The 19,345-nt window shown below is 58.4% G+C and overlaps 2 protein-coding genes across 4 annotated transcripts in view; one reads left to right on the forward strand and one right to left on the reverse strand.

Moving 5' to 3' along the window:
- Nucleotides 1-3,066, forward strand: part of SMG6 (SMG6 nonsense mediated mRNA decay factor) — a 172,480-nt gene extending 169,414 nt beyond the window's left edge. The window contains 1 exon segment of the mRNA XM_021007027.2: nt 1,413-3,066. Within this exon segment, the coding sequence (XP_020862686.1) occupies nt 1,413-1,543 (131 nt within the window). The 3' untranslated portion in view covers nt 1,544-3,066.
- A 159-nt stretch (nt 3,067-3,225) lies between these two features.
- HIC1 (HIC ZBTB transcriptional repressor 1) lies at nt 3,226-8,154 on the reverse strand. Of its 3 annotated transcripts, none has more exons than XM_021007029.2 (2): nt 8,073-8,154; nt 3,226-6,380 (listed from the first exon to the last, which is right to left on the reverse strand). In XM_021007029.2, exon 2 carries the CDS (start codon nt 6,361-6,363, stop codon nt 4,159-4,161), a length of 2,205 nt encoding a protein of 734 aa, XP_020862688.1. In that variant the 5' UTR covers nt 6,364-6,380; nt 8,073-8,154; the 3' UTR covers nt 3,226-4,158. The 3 variants fall into 3 exon arrangements, with proteins under 3 accessions (XP_020862688.1, XP_020862689.1, XP_020862687.1); XM_021007030.2 differs by lacking the exon at nt 8,073-8,154 and adding an exon at nt 7,683-7,944; XM_021007028.2 differs by lacking the exon at nt 8,073-8,154 and adding an exon at nt 6,868-7,663.
- Nucleotides 8,155-19,345: the final 11,191 nt, after the last annotated feature.

A 19,345-nucleotide genomic window follows, 5' to 3' on the forward strand; every position in this document is an offset into this window, starting at 1 on the left:
AGTTTCCCAGCTCTGTTGGTGTGCAGACCCTTTTGGTCATGGCCTTCCGTGCCCCTACTGCAGGATTTGGAGGGAGAGCTCCAAGCTGACTAGGGCTGCCCCAGTAGAGCCCTGCACAGGTGGGATCCTCGTGGTGTTGGGAGAAGATGGACAAATGGCGCTAAAGCCAAGGAATCCTCTTTCCTCAGCCCTGATGGCCCCCCCACTTTGGCTCCCCTTCCCAGGAGGCTGCCACAGGACTCTAACTGCCACCCTCAGGACCGCCCCTATTGCAATTACATCAGCAGCTGCTGGAGTAATCAAACCCCATTTGTCAGTGTGAATTCTTAGCAGATTAACTTGTCAGATTCACAGAGAAACCGTCACCAAATGTTTATGTGTAAACGATGTTGAATTTTAAAATCATGTGGATTATGGCGGATGGGGCCTGACAAGATGACAGTCTCTGGTTTCTAACAAAGTTCAGTTACCAGTGTCAAAACAGAGGATGTTTATTGTTAAAAATGTCTCCAAGTATCCGCAGAAACCCCTTCGGACCCCTGCCAGCAACACCGGGCCTGGGCTGACTGACCTGGGGCCTGGGACTCTCCCAGTTTGAGTCCCAGGCCAAGCAGGGATGGGGTTGTGTGTAGCCTCAGGCCCAGGCTCCCAGCCACCATCCCCACACCCACAAGGGGTCCAGATCTGGACCTTGAAATGGCCTCTAAGAGCATCCCTTTCACAAACCCTTTTCCTCGCCTTTCAGTTCCATCCATGGTCCTCCCTTTTCAAGCCCATCACACACATCCAGCCATCCTTCTCATCCTCCCCAAGGATGAGGTCGGCAGGTCAGACATTGGATGTTTATGAGAGGGAGTGTGCGCACACACACCCTACCCCCTCACACTGGGGGTGGGGGGAGGCCCTTCCCTTCCAGCCTATGCCACAGGCGCAGAATAGAGCATGCTGGAGCACTGAGGAACAGGCATTTGGCCATGGAGATGGGGTCATCAGGCTACCCCCATGCTGGTACATGTGCAAGGAGAGAAGAGCCCTCACTCCCCCAAGACTGAGCTTCATGCCAGAGAGTACCGAGGAATCCTCCCTCTAGTTACTTCTGCCCCCTGGAATCGAGAACAAGGTTTCTTAGCCTTTTATGTGTCTAGACCCCTTCATCAGTCTGGTAAAGTCCTTTTCAGAACAAGGTTTTTAGATGCATAAAGTACATTGGATTACAAAAGAAACTAATTCTATTGAAATAGTTATCAAAATATTTTTTAAAACAAGTTCACAGACCCCAGCTGAAAAATCCTTGGATCTAAGGCAAATGGAAAAAGCTACAGAAACACTTCAGCCTTGGACCCTCCAAGGCGTGGCACCTAGGGAGCTTCCCCCCTCCCTTTACTGTTCCTGTCTCTTTCTTGTGGTCACAGATGAGCCGATCCGGCTTCTCCGAGAGGTGGTGCTGCTGACAGATGACAGAAACCTTCGGGTGAAGGCACTGACAAGAAACGTGCCAGTCCGGGACATCTCTGCCTTCCTCAAGTGGGCACAGGTGGGGTGAGAAGGCCACACCGGGCACCACCCCGATGGAACCGTTCTCGTGAGGCCGACAGGCGCCACGCATGGCGTGGGAGGAGCCCAAGCGCCCTCGCCACCCACCCCACCCAGACAATAAACCATCCTCTTCCAACCCACCACCGTGGCCGTGCTGTGGGGGAGCCAGGACCCTCCTGAGGCAGCAGAGATTTAGCAGGGAGACTGGCTGGTGTCACTGAGCTGGGGCCCATCCCTGGTCTTAGACCTTCTCCCTCCCCTCCTCTCTCCCTCCTCCACCCTGATCCACTAAAGACAGTGGAAGAGCCTCGCCCCTGCAGGAACTTGGGTGCTAAGGTGTGCCAGGTCATTAAGGGTTGGAGTTGGATGCAGGTGAATGGGGATGAGGGCCAGTTAGTGTGATTCCTTGGAATTTCCCCATCTCAAGGTCCTCTTTCTGTCTGTGCCATGATGAGAACATGCAGGGTGCCTCCACCTCCTCTGGGCCTTGGCTTCTGACCCATGCTGCGCTTTGGACGCCTCGTCCTACCAGCAACCCGCGTGGTTGTCCTTCCCCTGGCTTATTTGCTACCTACTGGTCAGACAGACTTTGCTCTTTGCTTCTCCTTCTCTGGGGAGGAGAGGATGGGGTCTAGACTGGAAGGAAGGTCGAGGTTGTTACCTCAAACTTCTTGATGTGAGTGTTCCAGGGAAGATGTCATCCAAGCCCTGGGCCCATCCCTCTCCTCCTACTCCTCCTCCTCTCCCCTTGGCCTTTCATGCCCAATCCTCTCCCATCGACATTAGCCCTTACCCTGCTGGTCCCAGGTGCAGGATCCTGTTTCCTTTCCTCCCTCCCTCCCCTTCTCCCTCATATCTGTTTGCCTTTGTTTCCCTCTCTTGCTTCACTTTTCCTATCTTCTCACACTGTCCTGCAAACTTCCTTCCTTGGCAGTGAGACATGAAACCATTCTGTTCTGTACCCAAGTTTCTGTGCTGTGAGGAGATGTCTGTAAAGCCTGTCCTGCTTGCCGGGGTATCAGGAGAGGATGCCTGCCCAGGCCTGGACATGTCACCCAGGCAGAAGCAAGGGTCAGGGAAAGGAGTGACTAAGGGGCCTTGGGGGAAAGTGCATTTGTAAGTAGGGTTGGTTGTTTTGGGGGGGAGCTGGGGTCCCAGCCTTCTGCAGTTCCTTTATGATGTTCGCTGGAGGCAACTCTACAGGCACAGCCAGGACCACAGGGCTGGGGAGGACAGGAGGGACTGTGGCAGCCCAGGCCACTCATGGGGTGACCACCTCAGCGGTGAGTGGGTGGGGAGGGACAGAGACTGGCTGCTGCTTCAAACAGGGAAGTGTTCCCGGGATTACCATAGGCAGGGCAGGGGGGGTGGGAGGTGGGGCTGTGTTTGGGTATCTGGGAACCCCCTACCCCCACGCCCTTGGGCTGAAGCAGAGGCCTGGAAGGAGGGGAAACAGGCCCTCCCCTTTTCAGCCTGGTTTGCAAGGCTGGTTTTGTTGTTTTCTTAATAAATTTTTAGTTATGAAACATACCTGAGTCCCAGTCTGATCTGTTTCCAACAGGACTGGGGGAGGAAGGGGTTGTACTTTTTGCTAATTTAGGCTTGGGTCACCTAGAGCAGTTCCCTACTTCTGACCAAACTGCCCCCGTCCCTGGTACCCCACCCCCCCCCAGGAGAAAGTGGCCAGGCGTTGGTTACTGCTTTATTGCTGTTGGTTCGAGTATAGAAAATGGAAACGGCTCAGGGAGAGCCTGTGTGTACACGGTAAGAAATATACAAACTCGAGAGATGGGGAGAGGGGAGCTAGGAGGTGGTCGTTTGGGCCCAGCCTTGCCTAGACGAGGACAGGGGCAGCCCAGGACGCATGCAATAAATATCGTCCCGGGCCCCAGGGGAAAGGGGAGGTGAAAGGATTTGGGAGACTGGGTCTGGGGGCTCCTCCCTCCCATCTCGCCTCACAGGGGCTGCGGTCGGAAAGCGAAGTGGGCCCCGGGGGCTGGTGCCACTTGTGCAAAATGAGGAACTTCACATTATCGGTCCCAGGGCGGGGGCGGGGGCACCCCCGGGCCGGCTCAATCCTCCCCCCGCCCCCCCGATTTGCCCTGGCCCTGGCGCCGATTGATTCACAGTGAGAACGGGTGCAGACGCAGTGGCCGGAGGTAGGGCGGGGAGCGCCCCCACAGTGAACCCCAGCGCGGCGGCTGTAGCAGCTCAGGGGCCAGTCAGCTCCCGGGATAGGGAGCGGGAAGACGGGGCAGAGGAACCACAGGAAGAGGCGCGGCTGACACCGCGGCCGTGGGGGCGGGGCAGGGTCGGGGTCTCCTTTGGTTGAAGCTATTATCAAAAATAGAAATCTCCCTTTCCCACCCCACCCCCCACCCACCCCCCCACTCCATTCCGGGCCTCCCCTGCCCGGGCTAAGGCACAAAGCGGTTCCGCCTGGTGTGGCCTTGGGGCCGGCCGGGAGGGGCGAGGGGTGGGGGGGGGCTGCCTCGGTTGCTCGTTGCCGTAGCTGCTGTCCCTCCCGGGGCGGGAACTTCTCTCCATCGCCCCCATTTCCCACCCCACCCGGCGAGGGGGAATGCAGTGCAATCCCCACTCCGGGCTGGGGTGAAGGGATTTCTAAGTAGGGGAGAAGCGGTCAATGGTCCGGCCGTCGGGTCCCCCCGCTAGGTGCGCGCTCTGGCTCAGCACCTCGGCCGCCTTGTCCGGGCTCAGCCCCAGCTGCTCGGCCGTGAACTTGGCCAGAGGGTAGAGGCTCTCGAGCGCCGCTTTGGGGTCGTGCAGGAAGTGCGTGGTCTGGGCCAGCAGCTCGGCCGCCGCCGCTGCCTTGTCTTGCTGTTTGAGGCCCAGCTGCTCCGCCGTGAGCCGTGCCACCGCGAAGACTCCTTCGGGGAAGTCGAGCTTGGCTTTGCCGTCGGGGCAGCCTGGCGCGCCGGGCAGGCCGCCGAGGCCCGCCAGCGCCCCAGCCGCCCCGCCGCCCGCGCCCACGGCGTGCATCTTCATATGGCTGATGAGGTTGCGCTGCTGAGCGAACTTGCCCCCACAGACCTGGCACTCGTAGGGCTTCTCCCCCGAGTGTATGCGCATGTGCTCCGTGAGCCGGTACTGGCGGGTGAAGCGCATGCCACACGCGTCGCAGGCAAAAGGCTTGAGGCCCAAGTGGCTGCGCATGTGGCGGGTCATGGTCCCGCGCTGCGTGAACTTCTTGCCACAGATGGTGCAGGGGTAAGGCCGCGTCAGCCAGTGCGTCTTCTCGTGCTGCCGAAGGGTGGCCGGGTCCTTGTAGCTCTTGTCACACGAGGCGCAGCGGTAGGGCCTCAGCAGCTCGCCCAGCCCCCCGGGGCCCCCGGCCCCCTTGTCGCCGCCGCCGCCACCGAAGGGGGGTCCCAGGCCTGCTGCACCCACAGCCGCTGCTTCTGCCGCCTCCGCCCTCCCATACAGCGCTTCCTCCTCCTCCACGTGCGCCTCGACATGCGCGTTGAGCTGCTCCGAGCTGGGGAAGCCCTTGTCGCACGGGATGCACACGTAGCGGTTGTCCCCGAAGCTCTCAGGCTCTCTGTAGGTCAGATGAGGGCAGTGGTAGCTGGCCAGGTGGCCTCCGCCCGGGCTCGGCTCCTCGCTGCTGCCCGTCTCTTCACTGCTGCTCTTGTAATCGTCCGCGTCGGGCCCGGGTCCGTCCAGGCCCACCCCTGGGTAACGAGGCGGCGGCAGGGGCAGCGGAGGGCCCCCAGGCGAGTCCCCCTCGTCTGCAGGTTCTTCAGCCCCGCCGCGCTCCCCAGGGGAGCCGCGGTCCCGCCCGAGCTCATCTCCGTAGCTGCCCAGGCCCGGCTCAGCCTTCATCCAGCGGTAGATCAGCGCAGGCCCATCCGGTCGTCCCGGGGGCTCAGGCCCGGGGCTGCCTCCCGGCCGGAACGGATCAAGGGGCGGCCCGGCCTCCTCCATCTTCTGGAAGGGCAGGGGCAGCGGCAGCGGCAAAGGCAGGGGCAACGAGAGCGGCGGCTCCTTATAGGCGGCCCCGGGTGGGCTGCTGTCGTGGCGCGAAGGTGCCTCGCGCTCGCGCTCCCCGGGGTGCGGCCTCTCGGGGGCAGCCGCTGGGCCTGGGGGGCTCTTCTTGGACAGGTCCAGGCCGCAGAGCGGGGAGCAGCGGCGCTCCGGGGCGCACAGCGACGGCGGCGGCGGCGGCGGCGGCGGTGGCTGAGGGGGCGCCGGGCCTGAGGCATACAGCTCAGCGCAGTGGGTATTGACCGGCGCCTCGGCTCCTGGGGGCAGCTCTGCGGCCGAGGCCTGTGGCGGCGGAGGCCCTGAAGGCGCGCCACCCGGGTAGCAGGCCTGGATGACTGGCGTGGTGGCACGCAGGCCCCGGCCAGGCCTCCCGTAGGGCGCGTAGCCGCCACTGCCCCCGCCCCCGCGCAGGTGACAGTACTTGCCGTGTCGTTTGAGCCGCTTTTTGCACAGGGACACAAGGTCTGGGATCTGCAGGTAGCTGGCGGCTGCCAGCACCGCGCCCAGACTGGGCTCGGCCCCGGGCGCCGCCGCCGCTGTTCCATCCGCGCCGTCGGCCAGGCGGCCGGTATAGATGAAGTCCAAGACTAAGCGAAAGACAGCGGGGCTGACCATGTCATGGTCCAGGTTGAGCAGATTGTCGTGGACCACCAGGGACTTGAGGTAGGCGCTGCTGGCCGCCAGCACGTTCTTGTGAGCCCGGAAGAGTGCGTTCTGCACCACGATGATCACGTCGCAAAGGAACCCTTTGGTGCGTTGGCTGTTGAGCTGCAGGAGCAGCTGTCTGGAGTGTCCCGGCGCCTCCATTGCGTCCAGCATCATCTGCCCTGTGCTCCCACCTGTGGGGACACACGCGACACGACAGGACACGACACGACATACGTATACACACACACACATGCACACACATACACACACACACACACACAAGCACAGAGAAGGTCAGAGCGGATGCTCAAGGGGCCTCTCTCTCCACCCCATCCCGCTCGGGCAGCTTGAGGGAGCGCCTCCCTTATACACTGCCTGCCTCAGACGGGGGACGCGGGAGTTGCCCTGCTCGGCCCCCATATGATGACCTCGGTCACCTGAGCCCGAAAGGCAGCACGGCCTGGACCCCAGGAGGAGGGAGGGGGCCAGAGAAGCAGGGAAGGAGGTCGTCCCCTCTCTCTTCGGCTGTCTTCTTGATAGAAGAGCCCAGTGAAGAAAGGGGACTGAGTGCCCAAGGCCGAGGCCCCAGTACAGAAGTCGGGGGCAGGGGTGGCAAGCGGGGAGTTTTCAAAAATAAATCCACTTAAGGGGAGAAATTTCCGCTTCGGAATGAGTTACCCGATTTCAGGGAAATATCCTCTTCAGAAAAAGTCATTCAGTCCAGAGGGGAGTGTCTCATTGGAGTGGGGGGGGGAGAGAAATTATCCGATCGAGATGAAATTCGTTCTTTCGCAAAAGTCCCGGTTTGGGAAAAGTTAGCGGGTTAGTGGGGAAATGCTGTGGGTAGTGGTATCGGCATCGGCATCGGCTGCAGCCGGTGGGTCGGGGGCTGGACTCGCGCCGCGGAGGTAGAAGTTCCTCCACGCCGGGCCGAGCCGGGCCGGGGCCGAGGGGGAGCGGCTGCCGCTGCCGGGGCCGGGGCCGAAGGGGAGAGGCTTCCGCGGCCACGGGCAGAGCGCGAAGGGCCCGGGCCGCCAGCGGGGAGGGCGTTATATCGGGGCAGGAGGCTGCAGCAGGAAGCAGGTGGGGGGGGAGGGGGGAGCCACGCAGCTCCCGGGGGAGGGAGGGGGCAGCGCCCCGGGCACGGCGCGGACCCAGCGGCCCTGACCCCGCGCCGATCGCCTCGGCGCCCCGCCCGCCGGCCGGTCAATTCCTCCCGGGAGGCCCCCAAGCTCGCCCCGGAGTCCCTCGGCTGCTCCGCTCGGCCAGCCCGCCGAGGGACAAGAACTTGGGGAAAAGTTGCTCAACTTGGGATGGGCCGGGAGCTGGAGGCAGGCTAGCGGGCCCCTGCCGCGCCCCTGCCGGCGGGGCCGGCGCGGCCGGCGCGCCTCGTCCCTTCGCATCCCTAGCCCTGCCCCGGCTCCCAGCCCGTCCCGTCCCGTCCCGGACTCTGGTGGCGGCGCCGCTCTCCCCGAGCCTCCCCGGCCCGTTACCTGCGGCCCCCGCTCCCGCCGGCCGGCCGGCCGGACTCCGCGCTCGCTCCTCGCTCGCTCGCTCGCTCCGGGCCGCCCCGCCCTCCCTCCAGCCGCCCCTCTGCCAGGCGCCGGGCCGTGCCAGGCCAGCGGCCCGCTGCCAGCTCCGCCCGCCCACCCCCCGCCCATGTGCGGGCAGAGCCCGGGCCCCGAGCCGCTGACCCCCAGGTGAACCCGGCGCCGCGAGCGGGCGGGAAGAGGATGCACCGTGCTCCCCCCGATCCCCGAGGCAGCGCCGCGGAGCGAGGCTGTCCCGGCCCGGGCTCCCAGCCCCGGCCCCAGCCCCGGCTCCGGCTCCGGCTCCGACCCCGAGCCTGCCGTCCCATCTCCGCGCCTGGCCCCAGGACCCACCTGGGGGGCATGTCGGAAGCCCCGAGCCCGGCTGCCGGCAGATCCAGGTGGAGAGGTGGCCGCACTCCGCTCCGCCCGCCGGTTCCCCGGCCGGTCCGTCCTACCGCCCGTCCGTCCTCCCCGCGTCCCGGCCGCGTCTCAGCCCCGCCGCCCGCTCCGCACACTCTTATCTGGAGTGGCCGGGCCCGGGCCGGGCTCCTGGGGGATGGCGCCACCTGGCGGTCGCGAGCGAGCACTGCAGCTCCGGAGCCGGGAGGCCCCGCGCACCTGGGCCCTGGGGCGCGCAGGTGCGCCCCCTCGTTTCCCCACGCCTCTCGCAGCTGTGTCTCTGGAGGACTCCACCCCCACCGACCCCGCCTCGCGGGACAGATGCAGCCCCAGGCCCCTAGTAGCGTGAGGAGTCAGGGGTGGGGGAAAGGTTGGGATGCGCCCTGTCACTGCCCTTATGTGCGCGCGCGCGCGCGCACACACACACACACACACACACACACACACACACATACACACACACATACACACACACACCCTAACCTCACTTCCCAAGGGGGGGAGTCTCAGGTAGGATTGGAGAGGTGAGTGGAAAAGAGACCCCCAATCAAAGCGTGGCCAGGACTGTGGACAGTGTCAAGGGAGAGGATTTGGAGGTCTGGGGATCTGATTTCAAATTGAACGCTCCGCAACTGCCTAGTTGTGTGACCATGGTCAAGTGACTTCCCTTCTTCTTGGTCTTAGTTTACTGCTCTGTAAAATATGGGAACTGGCCTAAACGACCTTTGAGGTTTTAGCTGGTTCTGGAAACTTTTCGCATTTCATTCAACTCTACTCTGTAGTCGAAGAGACTAAGACCATCACACTGTGTTGACCATGCAGCGGCCCCCACTAGGGGATCAGACTTCAACAGGCTGGGTGCACGCAACTAAGCACACATCCAGGAGCACCCAGGCTCTCCTAGAGACCTAATGCTCCCTCACACCCGCACAATGCTGCCCCTCTCACGCACACTCGCTGCGGCCGCCGCCTCCTCATCCTCGTCCTCGTCCTCGTCCTAGTACTCGTCCTAGTCCTCCTCCTCCCTAACCCACCCCACAACCTCGACAGGTGCTCGAGGGGCAGCCTTGCTGTGGTCTGGAGAAATGTGCTAGAGAAACTGTCTCAGAGACACCAGGCAACAGACTGACATCCCCACGCCTCCGATGGTCGCGTCGGTGGAATGACTTGTTGGGGGAGAGGTGGGGAATGGGGAATTGGCAATGTTTCTACTAAGGTCCAGGCGAAAGGGGGGGGGCGGGGAGAGATAAACACGCTTTACAAGGAGAGTATTCCCCCCCCTTCATTGCCATGGTACACGTGACTCCTTTGGGACAGCCCCCTCCCCTTCCCTCTTGCAAAAGCCCCGGATTCTCCAGTTGAGAGTTGACTCTTTCCTACGCACGATTCATGCTTCCTGTGGGGGCGAGGGCACTTCGGAGAAACAAGCAGCCCAGGGTACAAGGGTCTGTTACACGAGACAGGCAGGCAGCCCGAAAATCTCCCTGTGCGCCCCTCCTAAATAGCCTAGTCACTCCTAACCTGACCCTCCTGGTTCCCCTACATTTAGGCCTCCAGGACCACGGCAGAAGAGGCTGCATTACGCTGCCTAAACTGCCCATTAGTACTGAGAGGGGGGAGCTGTGGCCCCGCTCCCTTCGCCTATACGTTGGGGTAATGGGGTCCCCATGTTGGGCATTCAGCGGCCAGAGCTTCCGATCGGCTCCACAGTCCCCCATCTTCTCCTCGCTAATGGTGGAGGGGAGTGGGGGGCGGGGATAGAGGCAGCGGCGGCGGCGCGAAACGTTGCCATAGTAACCGATGAGGTTTGTACAGATCTCTTTCCTCCAAGGCCTTGGGGAACCTGGCAACCGGGCCGGGGGCTCCGGCGGACAGGAGGCGGAGCGCCCTTCGTATCCTCCCGCCCCCAGCTCTGTCCTCAGCCTGTGGCCCCGCGGGGAGGTCAGGGCTGAGTCACCCTGCAGTGGGCACAGGCGGGTATCGTGAAGTTAGTCCTCGGGCGTGGGGACAAGTTTCCCTGGAACCTCTGGTGCTCGGGACCCGGACAGAGTCCCAGGGCCCCTCTTTGGACCCCCTCCAACCAGGTGACTGCAGGGCCTGGGACTCATAGTCATGCAGAGGGACTTCCTAGAGCAGGGGCTGTCTTCAAGGAACCGTGGTTCACCTGGAGGCCCGGAACTTTTTCATCCTTCGCCAATTTTCCAAGTTCCAGGTGCCATTGCCTCTAGTCCCCCCAAAGCAGACACCAAGGTCTTCGGCGCCCTCCAGAGGCGCTTCCAGCCCTCGGCGGATTCACCTCCAGGCTTGCTTTTGACAACTCCCCACCCCGCCCCCGTGCTGCCCTAGACCAATCTCCCCACCAGTCCGCAGTCTCACCCGTCTGCCCTAGGAAGAGTACCACTCTCCCCATTCAGTATCTGGGCTTTGGGGGTCCCTGTTCCCAATTTTTTGCCCCCACTGTCGAAGGATTACATTCCCATTTCCATACCTCGTCTTTCCTGTATCTCTGTTCCTCTCTTTCCCTGTCTCTGCACCTCTCTCTCTTCCCAGGCACTTCTGATCACTCCCTCCCTATCTCCAGTTCTCTGTCTCCACACCTCTCTTCTCTGTTCTCTGTCTCCATCCCCTGTTTATCTCCAGCACCCATTTCATAGCTATCACCATCATTTATACCCTACTCCATCCGGTCTCCATCAACCTTTTCTTTTTCTACCAACTCATCTCTACTCCGTTCTTCAATTACCATCCACTCTTTTCCTTCCCTCTATCCACTTCTTTCCTGTCTCCATCCTTCTTTTAGTCCACTATGCTTCATCTCCCGCTGCCTCATTCCCATTTTCCTGTCTCCCAATATTTTCATTCCCATCCATTGTCCCCATCTCTCATCCTACATCCATTCCCTCCAAATCCTCTCTGTTCCTCCTTGTTCCCCTCTCTACCCACCTCTCTCTATCCCACAAGCCCTTCACCTCTGCCTCCCCCCTTACTCCCCTGTTCCCCCCACCCAAGATTCCAGTCTTATAGATCCAGGACTTCTTAGGGTCACTCCTTCCTAACATTCCAAGCAAGATTTAATACTGCCCTCTCTCCTCTCCCCAACTCCAGGGCTCTATCCTTCCCAATATCTCCTAATTCTCTAACACCTATCATTTCTCTTTAAGAACTCCTTTGGGGGCAGCTAAGTGGCCCAGTGGATAGAGCTCTGGCCTTGGAATCAGGAGGACTTGAGTTCAAATGTGACCTCAGACAAATGACACTTACTAGGTGTGTGACCCTAGGCAAGTCACTTAACCCTGATTGCCTCACCAAAAAGGCAAAAAACAAACAAAAAACATAAAACTCCTTTGCCTGCCACCCCCACTTCACTTCCATGCTTTTGGTCAATTAATTTCCTACTTGATTCTCACCCTTTTCCCTCTCCAGGAGGGCATCATCTCTGCTTTTTCAAGTTTCTCTTCCATTTGAGGGGAAGGGGTGCAAAGGAGAGAAAGATCATGCTCCCTGCAGAGGAGCCCCTTTTCAGCCAGCCTTACTTGCTCCATCAACTTTCTTGCCCAAGTCAGAACCATCACCAGCCCCACACATACACCTACCTCCGTCCTCTTCTTCCTGTGGTCATTCTCCCATTCCATTCCTATCTGTCATTCCATCCCAATCCTGACTCTCCTGAGATGGCCACATTAGCCAATTTGGCCAAGAGACCAGACCCATACTTCTGCACTCAATAAAAGGGGTTTTTTTCAACCCATCTCTCTCCATCTCCTTCCCCTTCCCATTTCTGGCTTTCTCTTACAGAATCCTTTTTCTCTCTATCTGAACTAATCCTATCCATTGCAATGGCACCATTTCACCCATAAGACTTCTTCAACTGGATGAGAAATAGGCATAGGCTCAAAGAACATTCTCTTCCTTACCTTGCCCTTACCCTCCCCCCTCCCCCTCCCCCATGTCCATGGGATGAGCACAGATGTCTGTATTCACAGGAATCTCTCACACTCCCTGGCAGTGAATGGCAAAGAACAAGGTGCAGGTCCTCCACCTCACCCACAATCCTCTACATCACCTACCTTTCACTTGTCACCTCACCCAACCTGAGCCTCACTTTAAAGTCTTCTTTTGCCTGACTCTACCTAGCTAGTGGCTCAGCCAAGGAGGGACAGGGCCTCCCCCAGCTCCCACATCCCCATGAGGACGCTCTCCTTACAGGGTATATGCATGTCTAGGATCTTCCTTTTTTTTGTGTGCCTCTATTCACCAGAATTCCCCTCATTTCTATCCAAGTGGATTCAAGTCTTCCTTTCTAAGAACCCATCCCCCTCCATCCCTCCCTCTCTTGATCCCTCCCCTCTCTCTGCTAGTAAGGAAGGTAATTACAGACCCTTGGTATCTACTTTATAGAACTAGTACTGATGGGGCCTCAAAGGCCATGTAGCCAGCCCTTCCTTTTACAAATGAGGAAAGTGAAGCTTCAGGAGGTGAAATAAGAGACTTGCTGAAAGTCACACACATCCCGGATGCTCTGCTCCATAGGCAGCACTTTTTTCATTTTCAATACCAATAAAAGCTTTCACCTGTTTAGGCCTCTACTCCAAACTTCCCTCCCTCTCCCGTTTTTCTACTGACACCTGGATAGACTTTTCTCAGGGTCAGGGATCATTGGATTTAGAACTAGGAGGAATCTGAGGCTTTCTAGTGCAACCCCCTCCTCATTTTTACTAACAAAGAAACTGAGGTAGGATAAGGATAGCATGTCTAGACCTGGCACTGTTTCCACTGCCCCCATGACCGCCCTACACCTCCCAGACTGGGCTTCTCCTCAAGACTGGCCTCCAGCTCCCAGGGCTTCCCCTCCCACTTACTTTCTGCTCCTCATTCCTCCTATGCCAGGTTGCCTCATCCAAAAAAACCCTCTCAGACTGTTCCTGCTCTCCATTTGACCTCCAGGGTCTCTCCAACCAGTACAGCACAAGCTGTTGCATCTCTCTGCTTGTCCCTCTCACCTCCCTGAAAGTCTCTTTTCCCCTCCTTCTCTTTCTCTTTCTTCCTCCCTCCCTCTTTTCTCCCTTCTTCCCTCCCTCCTTTCCTTTCTTCTTTCCCGTTCCCTTTGTCTTCCTTTCCTCCCTGCTTCCTTCTTCCTGCCTTACCCCTAGGTGGTGACATCGTTGACGTTGTTGTGAAGGTGGTTATGAAGCGCCACTGGAGAACTCTGTGACGTCACAGAGCTGCTCCCTGGACCCAGGTGAAGGGAGCTCTTTCTCTCTGACCTATGAAGAAGCCAACCCCTGATTCCCCAAGCTTAGGAGCTAAGAACTGGCAAGGAGCAGAAGACAGGAGCTTTCTTCCTCTCTCTATGCGGAGATTATTATAGTTGATAATAATACTAGCTGGCATGATTCTATAGCGCTTTACCCTTTACAAGTGACTTCATATATATGCTGTCATTCGAACTTCACAAAAGGGCTGTGAAGTAGACGGGCGGTACAGGAATCATCCTTCCTATTTCACAGATGAGGAAACTGAGGCTGAGAGAGGTCATATGATTTGCCTGAGTTCACCCAGCTAGTAAGGGTGTCAAACTCGAGCCCAAGTTCTCTGTATCTGATTCCAGATCCGATGCTTTCCACCATACCATAGGTGAATCACACCAGGACTGGAGCCTCGTTCTGCTTGGATATTTCCCTTCTTCAGATGACTTAAATGTTTTCATGACTTAAATGTTTCCGCTGAGCCCTAGACCACCAGTCACCGTTGCCTCCACAACCTGAGGCAGCGCAGGTGTAGAATACCCCTGGAGTGGCGACACGCCTTCCTCTGGGCCCATAAGGAAGGGCCCCGAGAGAGAATGAATACAGGTGTAATTAGCTATGGTCCCCTGTTCCTCCTCAAACCACTATTACCAGCACCCCCATCCTATCTTCTATTAGTTCTCTCTAGGCGGGAGCCCTCACACACACACGCCTTGGGTCTGCCAGGGAATTTAACATCTTCCTGCCCCAGGGTCCTAAGCTAGTGATTACCCCTTTCTGAAACAGTTGCCCCTCTCCCGCGGCCCCCCAAAGACACACTACATACATATTGGCCCCTTCCTTCCCGGCTCCCCCCCCCTTGGCTGCCGCCGCTATAAATAGCCCCTCTTCCCGTTTCCTAAATTCCCTGCTGACGTTGGAGCTACGTCAGTGTGTAGGAGCCGCGGCCGCATGAATGAGGAGCCGGCCGGAGTACTATCCCAGCTATAAAAGCTGCGGCGCGGTGGCGACGGCTGAGGGAGCTGAGCGGCGGGGGCTGGGACGCCAGGCATCCAGCCGTCCAGCCGACCGTCTGTCCGGCTGCTTCTACCAGGTAATAGGGGCGCATGAGGGGTGGGAGGTGAAGGTGAGTTAGGCGGGGGTGGGACTGAGTGGTGGCTGGGAGTTCAGGGAGACCAGAAGGCTTCCAGGGAGCACCAGGGGGCCGGCCCGGCACGTGCTGCTTCCTTGCTGCCCTGTCCCTCCCTCACTGTCGGAGACCGCCCCCGCTAGGCCTCTAGAGGATCCCTTGGACCCCAGGAAGTGTGAGGGCTTTGCCGTGGCCATGTCAAAGCCCTCTACACCCGGGCAGCCCCTGGGTGGGTTAGGTAGGTGGGACCACATCTCTCTCTCTCTCTCTCTCTCTCTCTCTCTCTCTCTCTCTCTCTCTCTCTCTCTCTCTCTCTCTCTCTCTCTCTCTCTCTCTCTCCCTCCCTTCCTTCCCCCTCCCTCCTTCTCCTCTCTCTCCTGAGTTGTACCGGTCCACGCACTTCTAGGGCCCTGGGACAAAGCTGCAGTAAAACCACTTATCTTGGTCCCTCCACCCGCCCCGGCTTCTGTCCCAGAGGGAGAGTGGAAGAGCCAAACGCCAAGAGCTCTGTGGGTTCCTCTGGTTCCTGCGCCATCCCAGGCATGGAGGGAGGAGGGGGAGGCGGGAATCCGCCCCCTTTCCACTCCCCTGCCCCAGTCCGGCTCCACATGCCTATCTTGCTTTCCCACCGAGGGCCCCATCCCCCGGACTCCTGCCCCCCAATTCTGTAGCTCCACGCACCCCCGCCCCCTCTCTGCAGCGGCGATGGCTTGGTGACTCAGCCTCGGCGGCCAGAGCTGGGGGTGGGGGTGCGGGAGAGGGAAGGACGTGCTTCCCACTACCGCCCTGCCCCCAGTAGAGCCACTCCGTTTTCCCTGGCTTTGCTGGACTTCGAGTCTTTCCAGGAACCCCTTCCTCGCATTTCTCTCATCTCCAGATCTAACCCATCTCCTTCAACCTGTCCAGAACCCCAGCTCTAAGCCTTCTTCTCTCTTACAAAGGTCCCTGTCCCTCCACTCTCATCCACCCTCCACCCCCTTTACTGCTGAGAGCTCCAGAGGCTCGGAGCTGTCCTCTCAGCACCAGGAGCAAGAGAGGCCGGGTTGCCGCCGGAGCTCCGCTCAGAGTACCGCCTCCAATCCTTCCCCCCACCACATCTCTTCTCTCAGACCCCTTCCCCCCTCAGCCACCGGAACTGCCCCCTCCTTTTCCCCTCCCCCGCTGCAGCCTCCCACGTCACATTGGTTCTGACGTCAGGGGCCGCGTGCTGAGCCCCCATGCTCTGGCACTTTGGGGGGGAGGGGGAAGAGGGGAGCCTTTTAATATTGGGGTGCGTCTGTCTCTCCTGGCAGCTCAGGCTCCTGTCGCTTGTCCCAGCCCCTCTCCAGAGACACTGCAGAAGCAGTAGGAGGAGGATTTATTCAGGTCCGGCCCGGGCAGCGCGCCGGCACCTTGGCTCTAGACTGCTTACTGCCCGGGCCACCCTCAGTAACAGTCTCCAGTCACGGCCACCGACGCCTGGCCCCCGCCCCTGGACACCCGGACACTCCTGGAAGCCCCGCAGACTCCCGCCGCCCCCTTCAATATTTCTGCCCCAAAACATCTTCTGGGCTCCCTCGCCAGCCCCGTGCTGCAAATTTTGCTCCCTACGGTGTCCCTGAATGTAACCTCGGACGATGCCCAAGGCCCCAGACGATGCAGAGGAGTCCCAAGCGGTGGGCTAGGGTGGGGGGCAGGCAATGGAAAAAGCTCTGCCTTCCCAGCGGGGTCCCTAGGCTCTGGGCAGTCCTCCTGCCCCGAGGGCCCATCTTTGGAGCTGTCCGTGGTGCTGATCCCAGCGGACTGCTGCTCCTGTAATCAGCCCGAGCCTCTTCTGCGTTCGGCACCCCGGGGCTGCAGTGCTGCGACTGAGCCCCCAGCCAAGGTTCGAGTGCAGGCCAACAGGTCGTAGGGGGTGTAGGCAGACCCCGCGGGAAATGCCGCAGTCCACTCCCTGGCTGCGGCCCCGGACATCCGGGACTACAAGACCCCAGCCTGGAAAATTTCATGGGGGAAGCAGGGCATTTATGGCACGAAGTATCCCGACCAAACCTTTTTGGGGCCGGGGCTGCTCCACTGAGCGGCCCCTGGAACTGCGCCAACCTTCTCCTCTTCTCCAACATTCCCCTTTCCCCCTCCTCACCCCCCACAACCTAGCCTTAGCCCTCCCCTACCCCCCCCAGCCGCAGTCTGTGACGTCAGGAAGCTACGGAGATGCCGTCACTCGCGCGCCCCACCCCCGCCCCCGCGTCTCCAGGGCAACCGTGGCTTTCGATTGTTACTGTGGGAACCGGGGGTAACAGTCTACAGCCATGGTCGCCCCGCAGCACGCCCACGCGGCCGTTCCTCCCCGCCACCCCTCCTCTGGCGCGCGCTTCTTCGCCCGCCCCGTCTGAGGGCTGGGGGAGGGAGGTGGGACTGTAGGCGGGCCGAAGGCTGAGGGGGCGGGGTCAGAAGCTCCCGGACCCCCACCCCCACCCCTCCCCTGGGTGAGAGACAGGAACCAGGCACCTATGGAGGCAAAGCATTTTGTCTTCCTCCAACCCCTTGGCACCATTTGGGGCTGGGGACACGGCATTCCTGGGTCTACAGCTAAACACAGCTTGAGGGGCCGTCCCACCGCTGCCCCCTACCACCCCCCCAAAAAAAAGGAGAGCAGCCCCAGACGAAAGCTACTGAAGATCGCGGCCATTTGTCACAGTGAGTCTATCTGTATCTATGTCTATTTGTCGCCATGAGTCTGTCCACATTGTCCCTCCTCTCAGGTAAATGTCCTTCCTGATGCCATCTCTCACCCCCCTAGCACCTAGAGATGATTAGTCACAGCCTTCTCATAGCCACTCCATCCCTTTTTCTCTTGAAAGCTCTCCCTGGCCCAAAATAAGAAAGTGGAGACTTGATGGCAAATCTTACGTTCAGCCTCTTTATGTCCGGATGACAATGTCGGACATCTTTGGCCCCTGCAGCCACCGGGGCCTGAATTGGTCAGATCTTCCAGGGATGAATTTGAGAATAGAATTTTCCAGGGGTCTCTTCCCCACCCCCAATACATGCAAAGAAAAAGAGACACTGGTGAGAATTATCATGCTGAGGCAGGAGACAGAAACACAGAACAGAAGGAGGGAGGGAGAAAATATGAATGGCTTCATGCAACCTATTATAGGCATAGTTCCCTTCTCTCCTCCACTAACACTTTCTGCCCAGTACCATTTAGCGTGGCAATGGTAAACTAGAGAAATAACGTTCTCCTAGGATACCAGAGTTCAGCCAGGTAAAGCAGTTCTAAGTGCATGTCTCCAGAAAGTCTTCAATAGATTTCAGCCATAGTGTGACTGGTATTTCCAGGCAGGTGGGTTTTCTGGAGCCCCACTGCCCAAACTGTAGGTAGCTATACATAGGAACCCACTTTGCAGATGTGTAAGATAATGGAACATCCTAGGTCTGAATCCTTACCCTGTAAGACAACAGGTTGTGGGTTCAAACTTCCCTGTTCCACCTCCATAAGGAGGGTGAACTTTGCTTTTCTATTTAATTCCATCCAGGGCAAAAGTCTTGGAGCCTGAAGCATCTAGGATGCTAGAGCTAGGAGAAATCTGAGCTAATTAGTCCAACTCCCTCATTTCATTGATAAGGAAAATAAGACTATCTAGTAAGGAAGTGACTTCCCTAAGGGGATATAGTGAATTTGTGTCAGAGCTGGAATTAGAATCCAGGTTTTCTGGCTCCTTCCTAACCCTAGTTATTATTATTAATTTTTTTTTTTGCCTTTTTTGTGAGGCAATTGGGGTTAAGTGACTTGCCTAGGGTCATACAGCTAGTAAGTGCCATGTGTCTGAGACTGGATTTGAACTCAGGTCCTCCTGATTCCAAGGCCAGAGCTTATGTACGGTGCCACCTAGCTGCCCAACCCTAGCTCTTTTCATTCAACCAATGTACCACAGACAGCTGGGAAATTTGGTTCTGTGAACTGTGAGGTGGGTGCTTTGTAGGTCTGTGAAAATATGGACTCAATCTGTGGAGAGAGAAGGTAGGACAGAAAGACCAGGAATCACACAGAAAGAGAAAGTTGTGTCTAAAATAGCAATTTGGCAGGGGATGAGATCATAGAACCTTAGAATTTTAGCTGGGGAAACAGACTTTAGACCTTTAGTCTCGTTCTCTAATTTTACAAATGAAGAAGCCAGGGCCCAGAGGACAAGTAACTGATTCAGGAACCACATACAGGTAAACAGGAGAGCTAGAAGTTCTGAGGCAAATGATGGCACAGTTTCCTTGGGTTTCCTTACAAGACAGCACAGAACGGGGGAAATGCTGGATTAGGAGCCAGGACCTGAGTTCTACTCCCAGCTCTGACACAAATCTAGCTGTGATACTGAGCAATTCAGGTCACTTCTGGGCCTCAGTTTCCTCTTCTGAAAAATGAGGGGCTTTGGATCTTTTTCTGTTATTGTAAGAGTTACTCTCACTCTGCCCATCATCACCACCATCATCATGCTGTCTGGAGTTAACAGCATTTTGATTGGTTGGTTTCCCTTCTCCCTTCCCCACTGTTCAAAATACAATCAAACCTCATCTTTCATTCTTAGAACCCTGAGAGGTAAGCATAGCAGCAAGCATTATTTTCTAGATCAGGAAATGGAGGTGCGAATGTCACTCCTTTCTCGTTTCCCTCAAAGTACTCACCTTCCCACATTGACACAGATTCTTCAAAGTTAGAATGAGGCTTGCGCCTCAAGACTGTGCACATAGCTGCCAGGGTGCCAGTGCCTAGGGCTCAGAGATGGTGTGCTGGGTGGAGGGGGGAGGGGGGAGGGGAAAGACAACTCCAAATCTCCTTGTGGGGACCAAAGCAAAAGGGGTTTAGGAAGGGC

Source organism: Phascolarctos cinereus, unplaced genomic scaffold (genome assembly GCF_003287225.1).
Source record: "Phascolarctos cinereus isolate Bilbo 61053 unplaced genomic scaffold, phaCin_HiC Scaffold_5;HRSCAF=322, whole genome shotgun sequence".
In the NCBI taxonomy this organism is placed as follows: Eukaryota; Metazoa; Chordata; class Mammalia; order Diprotodontia; family Phascolarctidae; genus Phascolarctos; species Phascolarctos cinereus.

Coding starts and splice junctions, on each gene's coding strand:
- HIC1 (XM_021007028.2), bottom strand. CDS start 6,904: ATGACTTTTTCTGAAGAGGATATTTCCCTGAAATCGG. Junction 6,381..6,867: donor GGATATTTCCCTGAAATCGG/GTAACTCATTCC, acceptor GTGTCCCCACAG/GTGGGAGCACAGGGCAGATG.